At 41.6% G+C, this 19,140-nt stretch overlaps 1 protein-coding gene across 1 annotated transcript; it reads right to left on the minus strand.

Annotated features, from left to right (window-relative positions):
* Positions 1-1,570: 1,570 nt before the first annotated feature.
* cbsb (cystathionine beta-synthase b) lies at positions 1,571-17,647 on the minus strand. The gene is made up of 15 exons (XM_030080870.1): positions 17,532-17,647; positions 12,599-13,033; positions 11,893-11,999; positions 9,730-9,864; positions 9,302-9,381; positions 8,446-8,650; positions 8,237-8,328; positions 7,315-7,440; positions 6,987-7,071; positions 6,799-6,904; positions 5,090-5,167; positions 4,836-4,970; positions 4,632-4,740; positions 4,422-4,506; positions 1,571-3,142 (listed from the first exon to the last, which is right to left on the minus strand). The coding sequence occupies exons 2-15, from the start codon at positions 13,024-13,026 to the stop codon at positions 3,000-3,002; spliced, it is 1,914 nt and encodes a 637-aa protein (XP_029936730.1). The 5' UTR covers positions 13,027-13,033; positions 17,532-17,647; the 3' UTR covers positions 1,571-2,999.
* Between the last annotated feature and the right edge of the window lie 1,493 nt (positions 17,648-19,140).

Genomic DNA, 19,140 nt, shown 5'->3' on the forward strand with positions numbered 1-19,140 from the left:
GGAAGATGTGGGAGTTTCACAGCAACTCTGGTGTTAGTGTGTCTGCCAGTGACTGCACTTCATGACAGCTGAATGTAAAATACCACTCATCTACTGCTGGAAAGCATTTTTCAAAATATTTCATGGTGCTCTGGGGAAAATTTGATTCATTAAAAGTGAAGGCAGCAGCAGAAAGATTTCCTGAATTTCAGACTGACAGAAAGTGAGGTGATGTGGCTGCGCGCTGAAAAGGCATATTGGAATTTCAAGCAAAAAAGGATCACTAATATTATTCTGTCCAACTTAAAAGATATTGAATAATCCTCAACTAGTCACTGAGCCCGCTGATATTAGATTTGTTAAGTTTCTATTCTGAACGCAGTGCACATAGTGAGGTTTTACTGAAATCTGTGAAGCTGCCCTCACAGATTTCAAACCCTCCCAAAATTTATTTTAGCTGTGAGTGCACGTCACTCTTATTACTTCTTCTGAATTGCTGACGATTCTCCCAAATGTAATTATCTGTTTGCGACATTTCTGAATGTCATGTTTTTCTCAGAGTAGCAGAGCTGATCTTTGTTTCCAGCCGCTGAGGTAAGAGCTGCCCGGTCGTCCACATCCTGCTGCTCTCATGGGAGTCCAGCGCTTTGTGAGTTTCAGTGCAACACTCAACATTTCCTAGTAACTCACCAGAAAAAAAAAAGAAAAATCAATGCAAGATGCTCGTGCATCTCATTATTGTCAGCTGGATGCCACCTGAGATTTCACTCAGCTGTTGACAGACACGTTCATACTGTCGGTGAGTGTGAAAGGAGCTCGTTGTTGGATCCCTAACCCTAACCCTGACAGCAGACAGAAAGTTGACCGAGTTACTGTGAACCTTGTAGAAAAGTACAGAGAGGAAACAGGCACTGAGCTGCTCCAAAGAGTGATTAAGAAACTGTTGAAAACATGTGTTAGTACTGCCCCCCACTGGTCTACTGAAGTACTACATATAAGGAGTATTAGGGGCCACATCCAAAGAAACACAAACATTTGCTTTCAGTAATATTAACCTCACTTTTGACCATATCACAAAAGGGAAATGGGTCATTACTCATTGTAGTCTAATTATTCTCTGCTACAAATGCAACACAACAGTAAAGAAGAGAAAAAAAGGCAAAAGCAAACACAAAAAGAAAGAGAGACAATGTTTTGGTTCTTACATATTGTTAAGGAAAGGCTCGTGTCCCAGTAATGTTTTTGAAATTTTGACAGAGAAACTTGATGTGACATCAGCATGGCTTCTATACAAGAAAGCCTGGCTGCAGGCCTTTTATTATTTCCATTGTACCTTTGCTCCTTTTAGATACTTTTTGCAGTTGATGATGTAAACAGCCTTGAAATTTGTCTGCCCATGTTAATGTATTGTTTTTTGTGCATTATGTACTCATGAAGTTCAGAAATACCTAAACTAAATATAATGTGCTATGTGAAGGTAAGCAAAATCAAATGTTCTGTAAAATATAAATAATTCAGTTTCCCTCTCGCACAGAAACACAAATAGAAAAAGAGACTATCATCATGATGGCATGCATACTTCACAAAAAAATCAGCAGTACAGAAACAAATCTTTATTGGAAGCAGCGATAAAATAATTACATCACAACACTCATGGGCTGGAGAGAACAGAAAATAAACAGCTTAAAGTTGGACCCTAAGCAAAGAGATAAATAACAGGCAGGTAATATTTGGCTTGGAAAAACAAAACAAAACAAAACATTACCTTTCAACAAACATATCCCTCTCATATTTCCATATTTCTAAGTTCCTTTGGACGTTCTGTACTTCGCTTCAGCTTCCGCCACACATAGTGATTTCACTTTAAAAAAAAAAAAAAACAACAACAACATAGTTCAGGCAAAATTCATACGCATAATAACCCGTCTATCATCCTGCCCGAGGTGCAGGCAGGCCTCTATAAAAGACCTGCCAAACCTTTTTGCATCAGCCACCATCAGCTCAGTTAGTCTCCTTTCAATACAAAAGAAAATACCCAACACCAATCTAAATGTTTGGGTTCTAGTTTGGTTTTAGGCCAAACACATCAGTCTGTACATTCAGCTACCCTGTAATTTCATCTTAACTTTAATCATTTCGTGTCTTGTCATTGATTAGTAGTACTTGATTTTTTTTTTTTTTTTTTTTTTTTTTTTTTTTTTGCATTTTGAACCACTAGGTGGCGACATTACTCCACCTGCCTGTATAGAGCTACAAATGAGCCTTCAAGCCAAACTACAGACTAAAAAAAAGTGCATAATGCACAGAGTGTAGTGCCATGCCTCTTTACATAACCTTTTTCTGCTTGGTTGTGCTGCCAGGAAATACAAGCAGGCATCCGAGAATCAATGAGAACACATGGGAATGCCAGCTGTCCAAATGTGTTTGAGGAAAATAAAACATAATTGTGCCATATGTTCAATTATGGCCATTCACCAACACCTGTTCTCAAATAAATCATTCTCATATGTTTTGATGCCAAGAAATGTGGATGTTTTACAGTATGCACAATCGTTACTTCATCAACAATGTTTGGCAACATGATAACCATTAACTACACGGTAAACAGAAACATAAAACCACAGCATTCCAGGTTAAAGGCATTCCTACTGATTTGTGTTAAAAAAAAAAAAAAAAAAAAAAAAAAAAGTAATACCATAGTGATGAGAATCAAGTTACATTCAAGATGAAATAATCAAGGCAAGACAGATGGAGTCTTTGATTTCAATACCTTAAATCTTAGCTGAAAACTACATATGGCACTATTGTATATTTACAACCAAAGCATAAACCTAAACTGCAGGATACAGTAAATTACCTTCAGAGATGGTAAAATAACAGTTGTAACCCAAACAAGGTGCATTAGAAATATGATTTAAGACTATTAATCGCGGCCTCTCCTAGGTGCGCATCATCAAGCTACTGTACGTATATCCTTACAAGTGGCCGTCACCATGCCTGATGGCTGAAACAGGAAGTGGTCACTGAGACATGTCGTCAGAAAGGGAGCACTCTGACAGCGAGCGCTCCCGCCGCTCACGTGTGGTGATGTAGTTCAGGAGATCAATCGCTGTCACCACGCCAAACACCATCTGCCTCGAGCAAGCCAACCCGTCAGCCATATCTACAGGAGAAATACAGCCGGCTGTGGTTAATACGTACATTACTGACCGTGCATCCGTTCAAACAAACAGGTGGAGAGAAATTACAACGAAGCCTGGAGGGCAAGAACATCTGAGACAATTCCTGAAAATTACACCATCGGATTTTTCTACCCAACATTAAAAAGACGACAACAAGACAAAGAATGTGACACCCGGATACCTATGACTCATTTGCAAAGGAAAGGATTGACAAAGCTCCAGCATTTAGCTGACTGACAAGGGAGTGTGAGGAAATGATCATCTTCCTGCTTGTTTTTGGCTGAATGGATTTGAGATGGAATGATGAATGATGAATCAATGGAATTGGATGAATCCTATCGGTTTGCCAGACGTCAAGAGACTGTGTTTCTTTTCCTCTGTGTGATTGCTTTCTTGGAAACTAATAACGGCTAATGATTTAAAAAAAAAAAAATCTATCTCTAACCCTCCACCCTAATCCTGTGTTTTAACTCACTGATACCGATACTGGTTTTAAGCACAACATTTGTGAGTGTGAGTGTTAATTTTTTGAAGCTGCTGGTGTGGACTGGAGGATTCTGGGTTAGTGTTAGCTTACAGACAATTAAGTCACCCCACAGAAAGCTGCAGAACGCATTGGTGATTACACCTTATGTTCTCAAGGTCGTGAGAACATGACTAAGGTTTTCCAGACTTTATCATGTGTACATTTGACAGAGCAAGGAGAAAAGTCAGTCGATAAGGTCATGCATGGGCGACACGTGTGTGAAGGTCACTGTCTGCCTTGTTAGAGTACAGAGGGAGTCTGGTGACTGTCACCCCAGTAGCATTTGAATTGGCCAGGGATGTCAATTTGGTGACCAACTTGATGACTTACTCTTAGCTGAAGATGAACCGGGAGATGTTTTATTAAAGATGCCTGAACCTTGCAGCTCTGGGTTTTTATTGGTCGCGAGGGGACGGTCACCTGGCCAACAGAACAGAGCAAGTGTCCCTGGGAAATGAGTGCTGTACTCACAGTGGCTCTCAAAGAGTGAAAGGGGAGACCGAGACAGGGTTTAAGAGGAACCAATCAAGAGCGAGGTGGAGAAGATGTGCGCTAAGGCAAGTGAGAACATGTTGAAAGGATGTAGAGAGAAGAGTTGAAAATGCTGGGATGGGGTTGTTGGAGGAGAAAGACAATAATACTGGGGTTGTTGGAGGAGAAAGACAATAATACTGGGGTTGTTGGAGGAGAAAGACAATAATACTGGGGTCATATGAAGGAAAAAAGCAGCTTACACTGGATCTGCTCGTGCACCACCAGAGCAAAGTGGTCTGTCTCGAGGATACGGGACAGCTTTCCAAGGTTGTCTGTCAGGCGCACCTGAGAGCAAAAATGTAAAGGGACTTAAAATATAGACAATGAAAGATGAAATATTAGTCACACACATCTGTCTTTCCATCCATGCGATCAAGCATGTTTCCTCTCACGTGCATGTGTTGACTCACCTGTTTGAACTGCTTGTAGAGCACCTTGCTGACAGGATCTGAGGGCCTGACCCTCCCCGCCAGCACAGAGGACAGCATGTTCCCCAGAGTCACCATTCCCAGGATCGTACTGCACGCAAACACAGATAAACGCTTTATCACCTGGCAACGATTAGCAACTAGTGAATGTCCTTGTGATAAAATAATGTTGTTGAGGAGACATACCCTGATTCGTCAACAACTGGGGCCTGGTCGAAGGCCTTCTCCTTCAGGATCTTAATCGTCTTCTGGCAGGACACTGAGGGCAGGACGGTGAGGGGGGCAGACAGGTTCAGACCCTGCAGAGTCAAGTTCCACCACCTTATTAAAAGACAGAGGAAGGAAAGGAGAAAGAGGGGTAGACAGAGAAAAGTGAGATTTAAAATTCATCCATGGTTTGGACTGGTTGTATGATTATGATTATGTTTCAAACATCTCACCAGGGTTTGGAGACCATCAGGTCCTCTGGGCTGAGGAAACCTTTCTCGCACATCCACTTATCACTCAGGAACTTGGACCTGGAGGGGAAAAAACACAGCAAGAAATGTGAGCAGCACATTCAGGGTTTCAAAGTAAACGTCTTCAGTCAGCAGTGTACAATCATGTGACATGGACGTTTGAGAGGAGGCAGGTTCAGCTCTGAAATTTAGCTTTTTTATGAGACACTCAGTTTAAAACACAAGATCGGTGTTTTGTTTTTTTCTTGTTTTTTTTTTTTTTTTTGTTTGATTGTTTTTTTAAGTGACTGATTTGGCCATAATGCACAGGGGAGGCAGAGAACTCTGCCACTGAACAATGAAAAAGATGCAAAAGCAACAAGTAAAAAGTAAGAGTTTTTTCGAGACAGAGTTGTGATGTCATGTTGACTGATCAACACTAGAGGGCAGTCTAGTCACTCTTTAAAGTGGACAACATGGTGTCTTTCAATCAATTCGTATGAAAGAGGGAAATACAATAAACAACTAAAACTAAAATAGGCTAGCTCTAAAATGGTCTCCCCGTTCTATGCTCTAAAAATTACAAAAATAACAAGGATCTATTATTATTATTATTAAAAAAAATACTACTCAAATAAGTGAAACAGGGAAAATAAGAGACTTCCGAGTCACGTGGATCCCAAACTGACATATTAGACTGGGCTTCAGCTCGACACCGAACACAGAAACATTTCACTCAAGTCGAGCCCAGATTTATTTCCGACTTGATGTCTCTTGAATCAAATGTTTTAGTACTTGAATAATGCAGCTGTCTGATTTTGATGACCTACTGGTGGCGGAAAAACTTCAGCAAAACAAATAAAAATGGTGAATTTGTATTTTCACAGCTCTACACAGACAAAATATGATAACTGATAATGGGACAGAGCGGATTAGGGTGTATGAGAATCACTGGATTTTTCTCTAACATGACTTTGTGGAATAAGCCCAAGTATTTATATAAGAGGGACGAATGCAAAATTTAAATCAATCAGCTTGCTTTAGAATTACTCACATCTGACTGCTTATTTGGCAATATGTCTGAACACTGTGCTGCACCCTCACAAGATTAACCAAAGCCAGAGATGCCTCCCTCCCTCCCCGACGCATTTGTGAGTCCAGAGGAAGAGCCTGTTCGCCTCCCATTTGTAGTGCAAGCTTGATTCACACCTCAATTTCCCTAATGCTCTCACAGCTCTCCTCATTTGCAAATTGAGACTCAGTTCCTGAGTGTCTGCTTATGGCGCTGTGTAACACTTCCACGGTGCTTAGAGACAGATAATGAATTTACTAAAGGGGAAGTAAAGGTGTAATTCAAACCCAGGCGTTAGGGTGTGCTGAGAGAAATACATCCTGAGTCTGAACATTGAATTACAGGATGCCAGGCTGTGCAGACATCTGGTTCTACAACGTCCTCATTTTCTCAGTCAAAGAAAATGAAATGACAAGCACATACACATGCGTATCAACATTGACTTGTTGAGTTCACGGGGTTGGGATGTGAAGCTCTTTAATTATGAACTGACTGGGATTTATAAAGGACAGGGTGTGTAAAACAAAGTGTGTGCACAATTACATAAAACCTGCCAAAACCTGCCAGGTTGGAGTCTCCTAGAAACCCCTATTCAACTGTTCTGTCTTTCTCTCTTCGTCTCCTGCTGCCTGTCTCTTACATGTAGTTGCGAATGGAGTCGGGCAGGATGACCACACAGCGCTGGCCCTCCTTCAGCTCCTGGGCCATCTTCACGGCCGCTGCCATGGCTGTGCCAGAGCTGCCACCTGCAGAAGAGAAGTTTGCATAACCTTAGAAGCTGCGTGCCAAACCTGAATGCTATCAGTTGAACAGTGACATAAAACCTACCGCACAGAAGCCCCTCCTCCCTGATCAGCTTGCGTGACATGGCAAAGGACTCTTCGTCAGTGGATTTGTACCACAAGTCAATCAGCTGCAAATGTGGTTATGGGAAAAGAGAATGAGTCCTACTTTCACACAAAATAACTTTTAATAATTGACTAACTCTGTAAAAATGCCCTCAAGCAAAAAGTTTAAGTTTACAAAGAAGTTACTCAATCACAGTGATGTAACACATTTTTTATAAGTAACATATTTTTAATATGACTTTTCAAAACCTGGGGTTAAAAAGTGCCTCTTATTGTGTATGCACATACACAAAGACATGAGCACTCACAGATCGGTCCAGCACTGTGGGGATGAAGTCGTATCCAATGCCCTCCACTTCATATTGAGTCTTATTGGTGATGTTCAAATGTTCTGGTTCAGCAAGTATCGAGCCCTCGGGGTCCACGCCCACAATCTAAAGCACACAACACAGAGGATCCTGTTGGCACACTGCTACATGAATCCACCCCTGCCAGGCTTATTGATGTTTGTTTGAGCAGGATGTAAGCACATGGCCACTGATGGGCATTTTAAACGTATTATTATGTGGTGTGAGGGGGCAAGAGGGGCCAGTTCTGCTGCATGAGGTGTAGATGCAAACAGTCATGACCAAGATCCTCAGCTCTCCATGGTACTGTGATCTAAATTAGATCACCTCTAACTAAGGTTTTGGTTTTACTTGTGACATTAATATTTATTAAACTATATGAATACGTGTCTCTGGCAACAGACACCCTTTAACCCTTTGAAACCAAATTCACTTTAGAGGTTTTTCAAAAACACCAGAAAAAAGGTGGTGAGGAAACTAGAAAGAAATTTCAAGAAATTAGTAAAAAAGATACAAAAAATTGCCAGAAAATGAACAGAAAATGATCAAAAAAATCAGGGGAAAACACAGAAAAAATGCAAAACAAAAAGTCAAAAATTCCAAATATTTTTTAAAAATAATTATATATATATATATATATATATATATATATATATATCAAATTACCATAGAAGTCACATCAAAAATTCCAAATAAGAAAATATGAAGTGAATTTTGCTAAGAGGCTGACATGCAACCTTTCAAAAGACAAGCCAAACCAAGTTTAAATTAATGGTTATGGGTTGTGGTTATGGGTAAAGTCTAGATCTCTGCATTTTGTGTTTTGATATTATTGGTCAGCTTCAGTGAAACTCCGTGTAATGTGCTGTAATGTGTGCCTTGCCTTGATGTTGGGGCATCTCTCCTTCAACTTCCGGGCGATACCAGTGATGGTGCCGCCTGTGCCGGCTCCAGCCACCAACATGTCCAATTTGCCTGGAGGGAAAAGCACACTGGCCTTTATAATCTGCATAACAAAACTGATCATTTGGTGCACGATTATGTGTTTACAATGAACAATGAAATATTCTGCCATCTGTTTTGATCACAAACCATCGCACTGCTCCAGGATCTCCTCGGCCGTGGTGTCATAGTGAGCCAGGGGGTTGCTGGGGTTACGGTACTGGTCGAGGATGTGCGAGTTGGGGATCTCGTTCTTGAGACGCCAGGCGACACCCACGTGAGACTCTGGTGAATCGAAGCGTGCAGCGGTGGGGGTGCGCACAATTTCTGCCCCAAGAGCTCTCAACACATCCACCTAGAGCACAGGTTTATGTTAGATGCCGACACAGTGTCTACATTTACTAAAAATATAATTATTGTAATATGTAATCGAGTAGTGTGCAATTCTATCATCATTTATTATTAGGCAGTAGGGCAAGGTGCAATGCAACAAGCACTTTATATTTCTATACAACTAGGTACTCTCAGTATCATAAATTACCATTGTTGGTATTTAAATATTGTAATATGCACTGAGTATTGTGCAATTAAAATAGCACTTCATTTTTATAGTGCAATTGGGCAATATGCAATATAATTACGCACTCTACACTTTAGCACTCTGCACTTTAATCAGCCTTTCAACATCTAATGTAGCGTTTAAGCAGTGGTGAAATGCGTATGATCCCCTGACCCTTGGCCTATATGTTTCATGATCAACTATGCTGTTTTTCTTGGCTTTTTATTTTTTGATTATATTGTGTTTTATTAATAATAATGTGAACACTATGTACAACACCAACTTGCCAATGGGACTAGAGAAGGAAATTAGCCACACGGCTATAATCTCACATGTTTACATGTATATGTGCATTAACATGTATTGTCCCATTTCTTTTAAAAATAAATCTACAAATCTCCACAGAGCTCACGAACAGGACTCCTCGTATGAAAAGCGCTGCCTCACCTTCTCCATGCTCATCTTCTCAGGCATGACGATGATGCAGCGATAGCCTTTCACTGCAGCTGCCAGGGCCAGGCCAATACCTGCAATCAACCAGCGGGAGGTGGTCATGGTTTGGCCGTGTTGCAAATGGATGCTTACAAGTGGAGTGTGTTTTCATGACATATGTGGAACTATAATCTATGGATGATGAACCAGTGTTATGTTAGAGCAGCTGACAGCTAACAAGTCACTGCATGTGGTTGCTGCAGGGATCAAACCCGTAATCTTCCACTTATGGTATGGTCTCTGTAGCCACTAGGCTTCCCTGCTGTCAAAAGCTATACTGCACCAACTTTTCTGTGCATTGTCTTTGATTTGCCCTGATATCATGGTACATAGTCATTAAGTGAATGCATACTTTGCCTCCTGAGCGTTTCCCTGTCATGTACCTGTGTTGCCGGATGTGGGCTCGATGATTGTGTCTCCTGGTTTGAGGAGCCCCTCTCTCTCGGCATCCTCCACCATCCGCAAGGCAATCCTGTCTTTCACACTGCCTCCCGCGTTGAAGAACTCGCACTTGGCCACTGAACACACACACACACACGCACAGACACACACAAAAGGAAATTGACTTATAATGCTTACATTTTATTAAGACTTATTGTTACGAAAGCAGGGCAGCGGGGCTAGGGAAAATTAACCGATTAAACTAAACGCCCTTGTTAAGATGATCTTCAAATCCCTGCACAATCAGTCAGCCCACTTTATTCTTTGCAACACCAGACAGCCGCCACGGTGAGAACTGACCAAGCCAGAGGGTAATTACGGGAGATGACTGAGCTACCATGAGCCGATTTTGGAAATTCAAGAAGGGGGAGGTCATCCAAAGGTCCAGAACTTCTCATACATTCTGTCGCTAACTCGCGCTTGCAAAGAAATCCATAGCTATGCGGGGAAACTTTCCTCGCACACGTACACCAACACAATGGCCAATTGGCACACATTCTTAACAGCTACAAATCCGCTATGAAGTAGACAGAGCAAAGAGTAATCCCAGTCACGTGAAAACCATGGAAGTAATGGAACAAGGTCCTTTGTCTCATTAAGCCATGGGAACAAACTAGGGTTTGACTTCCAACAATTAAGGGAGTGTAAAAAGGCATTCTTTGGGAGGCTTAAACTGATGCCTATGACAGGGCTCATCCTCGGTGAACCCAAAAACCTCACCGGGCTGCCAGTACAAAGTGGCACCGCTGAATGAAATACTGCACTGGTCATGTCTGGACCACTGGCACAAACACTTTGGCTGGTGGAAAGAGTGTACCTGATGCAGAAACAATGTCGAGCATCGTCGTACAAAACGTGCGGCGAAGTCTGAAAGAACACGCCGGCTGTTAAGGACCGGACGCTTTTCTTTTCTCCTGCGATTTCGTTTTCAAATCGCACCTCAGCTTCGGAACACAGACAAATCATGTGGCTGTCACATTTCAGCTTGGCGGCACCCTATACCAGTCGCCGCTCCGTGCCCTCCCCTCTCGCCCCCGTTTTGACCATTCTGGCTCGAACTCTGCCAACCAAAAGAACAACAAGTCTTTCATGTTTACGTCCTTGTCGACAGGAGCTCACCACCTCAGCTGAAAAACCCCGCAGTCACACGGTGGCAAACAGAAGGACGCGAACAAGCTACATGATACTTTAATGTTCCCTTTAAACTGGCAACCAGGAGGCAGTGAACCATTAGGGAGAAGGTATCAAGACTTCCCAATAAAAGCAACGAGGACTCTCTGGCTTGCATGTGTCACTTCAGCAATTCCTCCATTTGTTACGTTTGTCTGCATGCCATTTCGGCTTGAAGGAAGGCTTTCATCGCCTTTTGGCCAAAGATGGTACGGTGGCTGAGAGACTTCATTTCACTTTGTAATCTCACTTTGTTCCCCTGCTGAGCCGTGATCCAGCCCAACCGGGGCATTTTTCCTAAATCCCCTACACTCGGTAACCTTCTCAGCTTTCTCACTGCACCAGCAGAAGAGAAAAAGAGAGATTTCAGAGGAGTGCCTTCCCTCCCTGAAAAGAAAAAGTGTACCACTACCAGCCACGTTTATGTTCCCCTTACTATTTACATTACTACGAGTCTGGGTTATTTGACACCTGTTGGCTTTCTGACATAACAGTAAGACAGCCAGCTGATCCTGCACAATGTGTGAAACCACTTATGTTGACACACACATGCACAAGCACACGCAGCCGAGCTATTTTAGGCAGCAAGCGGTGCAAGGAGTGCACAAGGGGCACGACCAAGTCAAACAGGCACATGAACGGGAGCATGTAAAAAAGATTTCAATTCACAGACAGCCGTTTAAAAATACGATTTCATACAAACAAAAAAACTGAAATGTTTTATTAAAAGTTTTGTAAAAAAAAAAAAAAAAAAAAATCAGATATATCTATTGCTATTATATATTCTATTTCTTTTGTGACTGGCAGGTGCAACGCTTTTTAAGGGCATGCACTGGGTATGTTGCATACATTTTGGGAGCATTCACATGTGTGTCTGTGTGTGGGGGTGTCGCGTCCCGTCTCTGTGTACTGGCCATATGGATGCAGCTACTCACAAATGTCACACTTGAGGCCGTAGGCTTTGGGGATGTTGTTCAGACGAACAAGAGGTGTGTCTCCGATCCGCTTGAGGATGTTGGGGAGGATACTGGGAGTCTTGGTGCTGTGAAGTAGAGGGCAGAGTGGACATTTAAAAAGAGACCATTTGTAATCTCATAACATATTTAATTATAGAGATTCAAACTCCCAAATACTCCTCAAAAGCAAGACCTACAATGAATAAAATTTACCTGTCCATTCAGTATTAAAAAGTGTATTTCAACTATTGTACATCTGAACTCTCTTGAGCCCTGTCTCTAGTTCATTAGGTACTTTGTTATTATTTATATTGATTTAAATTCCTTACAATACCCAAACAAATAGGAAGGATCTCTGGACTTGAAGACGCATGAAACAGTTAACTATCCATCAAACATTACCAATTATTTAACCATTAAGCTTCAGGCTGTTTTTTAAACTTCACTGTTTACTTAAACTTGCTAAGACACTTAGCAAGTTTAAGTAGTTGAAGTTTAAAGTGAAAGAACATCTTCATATTCTCTATATTATTTTGGAATATAGAGTGTATCACTCTTGATTTTCTCACACAAGCTGAGATTTGATTTACACACACCCTCTCAGCTTGCGTCCACTGTGGATTATATTTTATTTAACTACCATGTGTTTATTTTCAGAGGTGTTCCTGGAGTGTTTGTGTCTCACCGTGTCATGTGACTATGGGGTGACTCAGCATTGGATATGCCCAGCCTCCAGGTGCATTTACTGGGCAAGTCGGGGCGGATCCAGTTCCTCTCACCGATGGCCACGTCTCCGTTGTCCAGCTCATTCTCACTGCTGCCCCCGTTCTCATGGGACGACCCGTTCTTAGCCTTGTGGCCGTCCTGGTCTCCGTTTGCTTGGGCTGACTCCTTTGCAGACAACTTGTAACTGCTGTTCACGGTTTTAGCAGCGCCATTCATGTGGGTCTCAGAAAAGGACTTCTGTCCCAGAAGGGTGTCTGCAGAAATGATGGCCACCGAATTCGGCATGGCATCTCCACTGTGGCGAGTCTGTGTATTTAGGACTTTAGCGGCATGGGGGCAGATAGCGGGAACAGGTCCCGAGTCTGTACTGGAAGGAACAGAGGGCATGGCTCACCTGTAAACAGACAGGACACATGTTATAACCAGCACACACACGCCCTAGACAATCTAACAAGTCTGAGCTAACCCTGAGGGAGACTGAAAAGAGACGATGTCTCAACAGAGAAACACAGACAGCTTACATGTACTTTTTGATTAAGTGTTTCAGCTCATAATATTCAATATTCTAAGTGAAATCTGAAACTTGTTAGTGGTATTAAGACCCAAGAGGTCTAGCAGGCCCATTCAGGACTGTGGAATGGGTTCCAGTATCGCACAGTATCTTTTAACATCTAGCCATCTGTATGTAAACTATATGTACACAACTCTTCTGGTTGTCTAAGAAAAATAAATGTGATGCAACTCCTCTTCAAGTTCAGCGTTATCTGACAGGCAGGGCTGCAATCTTATTCATCACAACAGTGTCATCTTGTAGAAAATGGTTGGGAAAAAACAGGATACCTGTGTTAAGACCACACTGACCTGTGGGACAGTCAGATAACAGGGAACAGTCTCCTCTGAGTTGCAAACCTGATAAACTGCTAGCGGCATCAGCGTTTGACTGAATTATTCACTTCAATGGTTACATCTTTGCACACCTTCTTTGCATGATCAAGTACAACAATAATGATTCACAGTCATCAGTTTAAGGTGTGCCTAATGCTGAGTCATGATAACAGATCTCAAATAACAAACCCAGCACAGTTCCTCTCCAGTCTAATGCAACAAAACACAAGAGTGCATAATACACAATCAACTGGTCAAACGACGGCGCCAGAAAATATCGAATGAGAAATGCCATCATCAGAAAGTTACAGAGTTACAGACACTTTATCGCCCCAGCACAAGTTCATCCAGTTATTTACCCCTGGGGAAATTTATCAGGCAGGAAGAAACTAGACCTAAACTGTCATTGTGTCCTTGATTACAGTGCTGCACCTCTTTTTGCATCAACGGTAAGATATGTGGCTGAGAGCTCAAGCGGGCAAAATAAAAAGCACATTAGGTCAAAGCAGATTCACATACTGAAGTTCAATTCTATTATTATGCCTTTTATAATATCTGAAAATTTAAACAAAGAAATGAACAAATGAAACAAGACAACTAAAATTAAAAATAAAATAAAATAAAATAAACACGTCCTCACTGTTGGAGGTGTGGGTTCGTATTCCCCCATGATGGCCTTGCCAGGGGTCAAGGTGAGATATGCTATCTGAGCAAGTCTTATAAAAAACTTTCTTTAGCAGCAATCCAAGCACATTAAACACACTGACAGACATTACACAGTGCAGGCAGGAAACATGATATGCTGGGTGGCAGTGGAAAAAAAAAAGGATCAATATCACTCCATGTACTCCACATGGAGTCACTTCTGATACAGGTGGTTGTCCTCGATGACCTTCGTGCCACAAAGAGACTTTTCTCTAGGAGGAGTTACTCGAAATCTGCTGGTTTATGACACTCCGTAGTGCAGATTGTAGAAAATACCACCCCAAAGGTTTTCTTGAGGGCCCGTGGACTTAAGATGAGGCTGTTACATAACACAGCACACAGGATCCACCAGCCAGAGCAGCTGTCTGAAATCCTCTGGGGCAATCCATGTGCACACACACATATACACACACATACACACACACGCGCTGACCCCCCAAAATAACACAAAGAAACAACATATTTGTGCTGACAACAACTTCTCTTTGTAGGTGAACTTGTGTTACAGCCAATAACAACAGAGCCCTAACCAACAAAACATTCCCTTTTACTATACGCACTATGAATAGATTTACTCCGTGACAACCCTCTTTAAGTAGCTTGGACGGTGTCATGGCCTTGCAATCTGAACCGCCTGGACCCCTGATGCAATGGCACCTAGGGGTGTGTCCCTGCACTGTAACAGATAGCACTCCTCGTGAGTGTGGCAATAACGCAATGTGCAGAAATTGATACTGCAGAGGCCACCAAACAGATTCACGAAGCCTCAAACATGTGAAGGTTATCAAAACCTTCTCGGCCGTGTGCAGAGAGGAGACGCTGAGGGGATTGAATCAAATTAGATGAGCTAATACAGATTAGGCCCTCCCTCTGTCACTGAAGACGGGCCGAGCTCCATTTGTGTGCATGATGAGCCAAGATGCTTATCTGTAATGTTTGACTATGTGAGCACAGAGCTACTGAGTGAAGTTAATATCCTTTAATCATCACAGACACGATCACTTTTCTGTCTCTTTGTCTCTCTCTCTCTCTCTCTCTCCCCTCTCCACCCAACCGGTAGAGGTAGATGACCGCCCGCCCTGAGTCTGGTTCTACCTTAAAAGGTACCTTAGAGGGGAGTTTCACCTTGCCACTGTCGCCAAGAGCATGCTCAGGAGGAAATCTGTTGGGTTTCTTTGTTTTTTTTCTTCTGTAATTTGTAGAGTGTGGTCTTTACCTGCTCTACCTGCAAAGCGCCATGAGATAACCTTTGTTGTGATTTGACGCTATATAAATGAAGATTGATTGATTGACTTTTTCAAATTCTCAACTTCATTCTGTGCAGCATTGTCCGCCAGCATCACTTTAAAAGGTTAGACAGTGGGACTATTTCTTCACTCATTTTTGCCCGTCACAGACAGTAGTAAATGTGTTCTAACAGGAAACTAATCATTACACAATTATATAATACACAGGGAGAAACAACCAACAGGGTGCAGCCCTCCTCGAAAACAAAGGTATAAAAAGTTGTCTCTTGTTTAACAGGCCAATCTTCTGTGGTTGCTGGCTATGAAAAAAAAAAAAAAAAAAAGATCCAAGCCATGCCCTGACTGAGGATTTTGTTTTTGCTGTTTAGACTGTTTAATCAGTTTGAATGCTTTGTTGCAGCAAATTCCCCCTGAGCAGGACCTCTAAAAGTTTCTCGACACTCCAACCAGGCTCTAACTTTTGGGGCTGGGGTGGTGGGGCTTTGACTGAAACAGAATCAGAAAATACCAGAGGACTAATAGGAGATTATCTGCTGAGCTTCAGAAGTATTTAGACGGTCACACATTTTAATCGTGTTGCAGCTTTCCCTTTTATGTGACGTTGAGGTCTATAGAAGAGGGGCAACATTTTTTTTTTTTTTTTTTTTTTTTTTTTTTTGTATACAAATCAGATGAACTGCAAAGAATGTGTGGGCTTTATCTTCTTTGGTGATTGCCTCACATCCAAAGCCAAAGTATCTGAAATGCGTTAATGCAGCTTTAGAAAAGCAGAGTGAAATGCAGTCTCCTGGTCCTGTGCCCATGCCTGATTGTTTGTTTTTGTTTTCAACTGGGGTAATCCAGTCAAAAAAAAAAAAAAAAAAAAAAAATCCAGTTGAAATGAAATTACACAGACCTGCTGGCAATATGACTAAACCAAGTGAACAAATTGATTGCCCAATCTTAATTTCTTTTTCATAACAGGCATATACTTCTCAAACTTCTTGCCAGTGCGTAAACTTAGGCTTTAAGTCTTGAATGCATGTGTACATTTAGGCTTTAATTTCTTTAACACATGCAACGGGATGTGAATATTTCAGTGATACAGTAGAAACTACACTCATCTGTAGAGGCTGCACCTCTTTTCGGTTAATTTGGATTATATTGATCCATCAGCCACTGAAATATACAGGAGAATATCCACGCCTCCACCTCAGTAATCTACACATTTCCTTAGCAGGAGCCTATGCTGATCAATCACCACACTGGGACACTTCCCCTTATTTCAAAGCTCTCTCTGTACAAAGGAGTTTCAGATTTAATCAGTGATAGAAAATGTCCCACTAGTATGCTATCAGTATTAGTCACAGCCTAGGTTCACCTTTCACCAGACTATCATTACGTATTCACTTACTTATTTAATTAGTAATAGAAAATGAACCAGCAGTGGTCAACCTGAATAAGTAAGCCATAGATTTGACTGTCATCACACCATACCACCCTTTAATCACTCCATCACTTCATTTAATGAGCTATTTAATCAAACTCACAGCACCTAACTGAGATTATAGCAGCAAAATTGCCTTGTAGTGGTATACATTTTCTTCAATTATAGACGAGAAATATTAAAGCCATATTGCAATCTTACAACTTTAGTAGTTCTTGTGATTTAATGGGGGGGAAAAAATAAAGCAGACACGTGAAATTTCCGAGCATGATCATGAGTGTACCGACTATGTCATCAGACTTGAAGATGATGCAATAACTGAAAAGATTAACGTTACGGACGCGAGCCGCTGAGGATGCTGTGGCGTAGTTTCATTTCATCCTCACTGTATGTGGTTTCTCAGCATCTTGCTTTGGGAGCCTTAAATCACATTACAGCTGTAATAGATCAGTAAGCGGCTCGAATATGGGCTAATGTAGAAACCACAGTGATAGAGCCGCATCAAAAGATCGGACAGTGTCATAATCTGCACACAGCATAAGGCACGTCAGATGAATCCCACTGATGTGTAATCCCGGTATATTTTACCTATAGATTTATCTGCTTTAATCCCAGCCATGTGCACTCACCTTGTCGTCAGTGAAGGTATCAGAAGATGGGTTCAAGAGCGGACCTGACCTCCAGTCTAGCGCAGACAGCCTACACCAGCGCCGCAGTCCACGATATAAAGGGAATCAGCGAGAGTCCACCTGATTGGACGGAGCCTTTCTTGATCTGGATGTCAATTGGGTGGTGCGAGGGCGTTTCTTTGGCCCCGCCCCCGCCTTGCCCACTGTGTTCTCCCATAAAGGGCCAATTTGAACGGCTGAGGTTAGCCTGCAGACATTTGTTATGGAAAACAAAAACAACCCCCTTTTTTTTTTTTTTTTTTTTTTTTTTGCTGTGCGTAATGTTCTCAAATATTTACCAGCGTCTCTTCCACCTCAGTCGTTATCACATCTCCATTGATGAGACGAGACTGGCCTGAACGGTTTTCATGAACTAGGTGACTGAGATATTGACTGAACAAATTCTTGGTATAATATCAGATGCACACTGTCTGCTGCCTGGTCGCTAACCCATTTCCTGACATGCACAGGAAAAAACAAAACAAAGCAAAAAAAAAAAAAAAAAAAAATCCCACCCAGTTGCAGCCTGAGCCAACCTATAACCAGTGGTTGTTGCCAGATGTAGCTGCAGCACTGAGAGCCACATCAAAAACAAAAACATGTTGATTAAGATTTGCTTCCCAAGTGTTGTATGCAGGCACTTTCACAGACCCCAGGTAAAAACATCAGAGCCAGAACTGCCCTGTAACCAAAGAAAAAAAAAAAAAAAAAAAAAAAGCTGCTTTGCTCAGCATTCATTTCTCCGTGTGATCTTCCTTTAAAGCAGTGGTTCCCAAACTTTTCCATGCCAGGACCCACATGTGGAAGTACTGTTTGTCCCATGACCCACCAAATATTTCTGGGGGTGAAATTAATTAAAAACACTGGGTGAACTTTCAGCCAACGTTGTAGTGAATCCTCGTGATCCGTATTTGAAGTGGATATTTGCAAAAACATGTCCAGTTGTACTTATTCCTATAAACCATGTTTGCTTTTCCAGATAATAAACTCCTCTCATAGGAGGAGAATCATTTTTGGGCAATGTTGGCTTCTGCAACAAAATTTGTGATTCAGAAAGAATGAAACTTTCGCACAACAGCAATGTCATTCATGTTTTTGTAGGTAAATGTAACATGTTCTTACATTCCATGAGCAAATTGATAAAATGTACTAATGGACAGTTCATGACACTTTTTGTGTGGTGAGAACATGAAACTTTTTAGGCAGCAAACCAGCTGTTCTTGGTTTTAAAAATGTGTCACTTGTCAGCAGGTTAAGAAAGCAGCTGATTTAATAATTGTGCAACCTATTATTACCATTAAAAACTTTGTATGTCATTGATAAGAAAATATTTATGCAGCCTTCCAGCAGCCACTGTGCCCTGTAGACAACTCAAAATGACCTCAAATGATCAGAGATTTAATGTGTCTATGGCACTACTCAGTAATGCTTGTAATTTATTCAAGGACTAGTTTTGGGCAACTTTTGTACTTTTTTTGTAGCCGCTGAACAAAGGGAAGAATCAGCTAATCAAACAGTTGGTCTCATAGCCACAAAATTAATAAATGATAGTGGACTTTAAGGCAGAATA

The sequence above is a fragment of the Myripristis murdjan genome, chromosome 21, assembly GCF_902150065.1.
Source record: "Myripristis murdjan chromosome 21, fMyrMur1.1, whole genome shotgun sequence".
NCBI lineage: Eukaryota > Metazoa > Chordata > Actinopteri > Holocentriformes > Holocentridae > Myripristis > Myripristis murdjan.

Bases quoted from the DNA above. Each gene is read 5' to 3' on its own strand.
- cbsb (XM_030080870.1), bottom strand. From the start codon at position 13,026: ATGCCCTCTGTTCCTTCCAGTACAGACTCGGGACCTGTTCCCGCTATC. The intron at 9,382-9,729 runs GTACATGACAGG...GGTTGATTGCAG, and splicing joins GCCCACATCCGGCAACACAG to GTATTGGCCTGGCCCTGGCA. The intron at 5,168-6,798 runs GTAAGAGACAGG...TTTCCCCTCCAG, and splicing joins GACTCCATTCGCAACTACAT to GTCCAAGTTCCTGAGTGATA.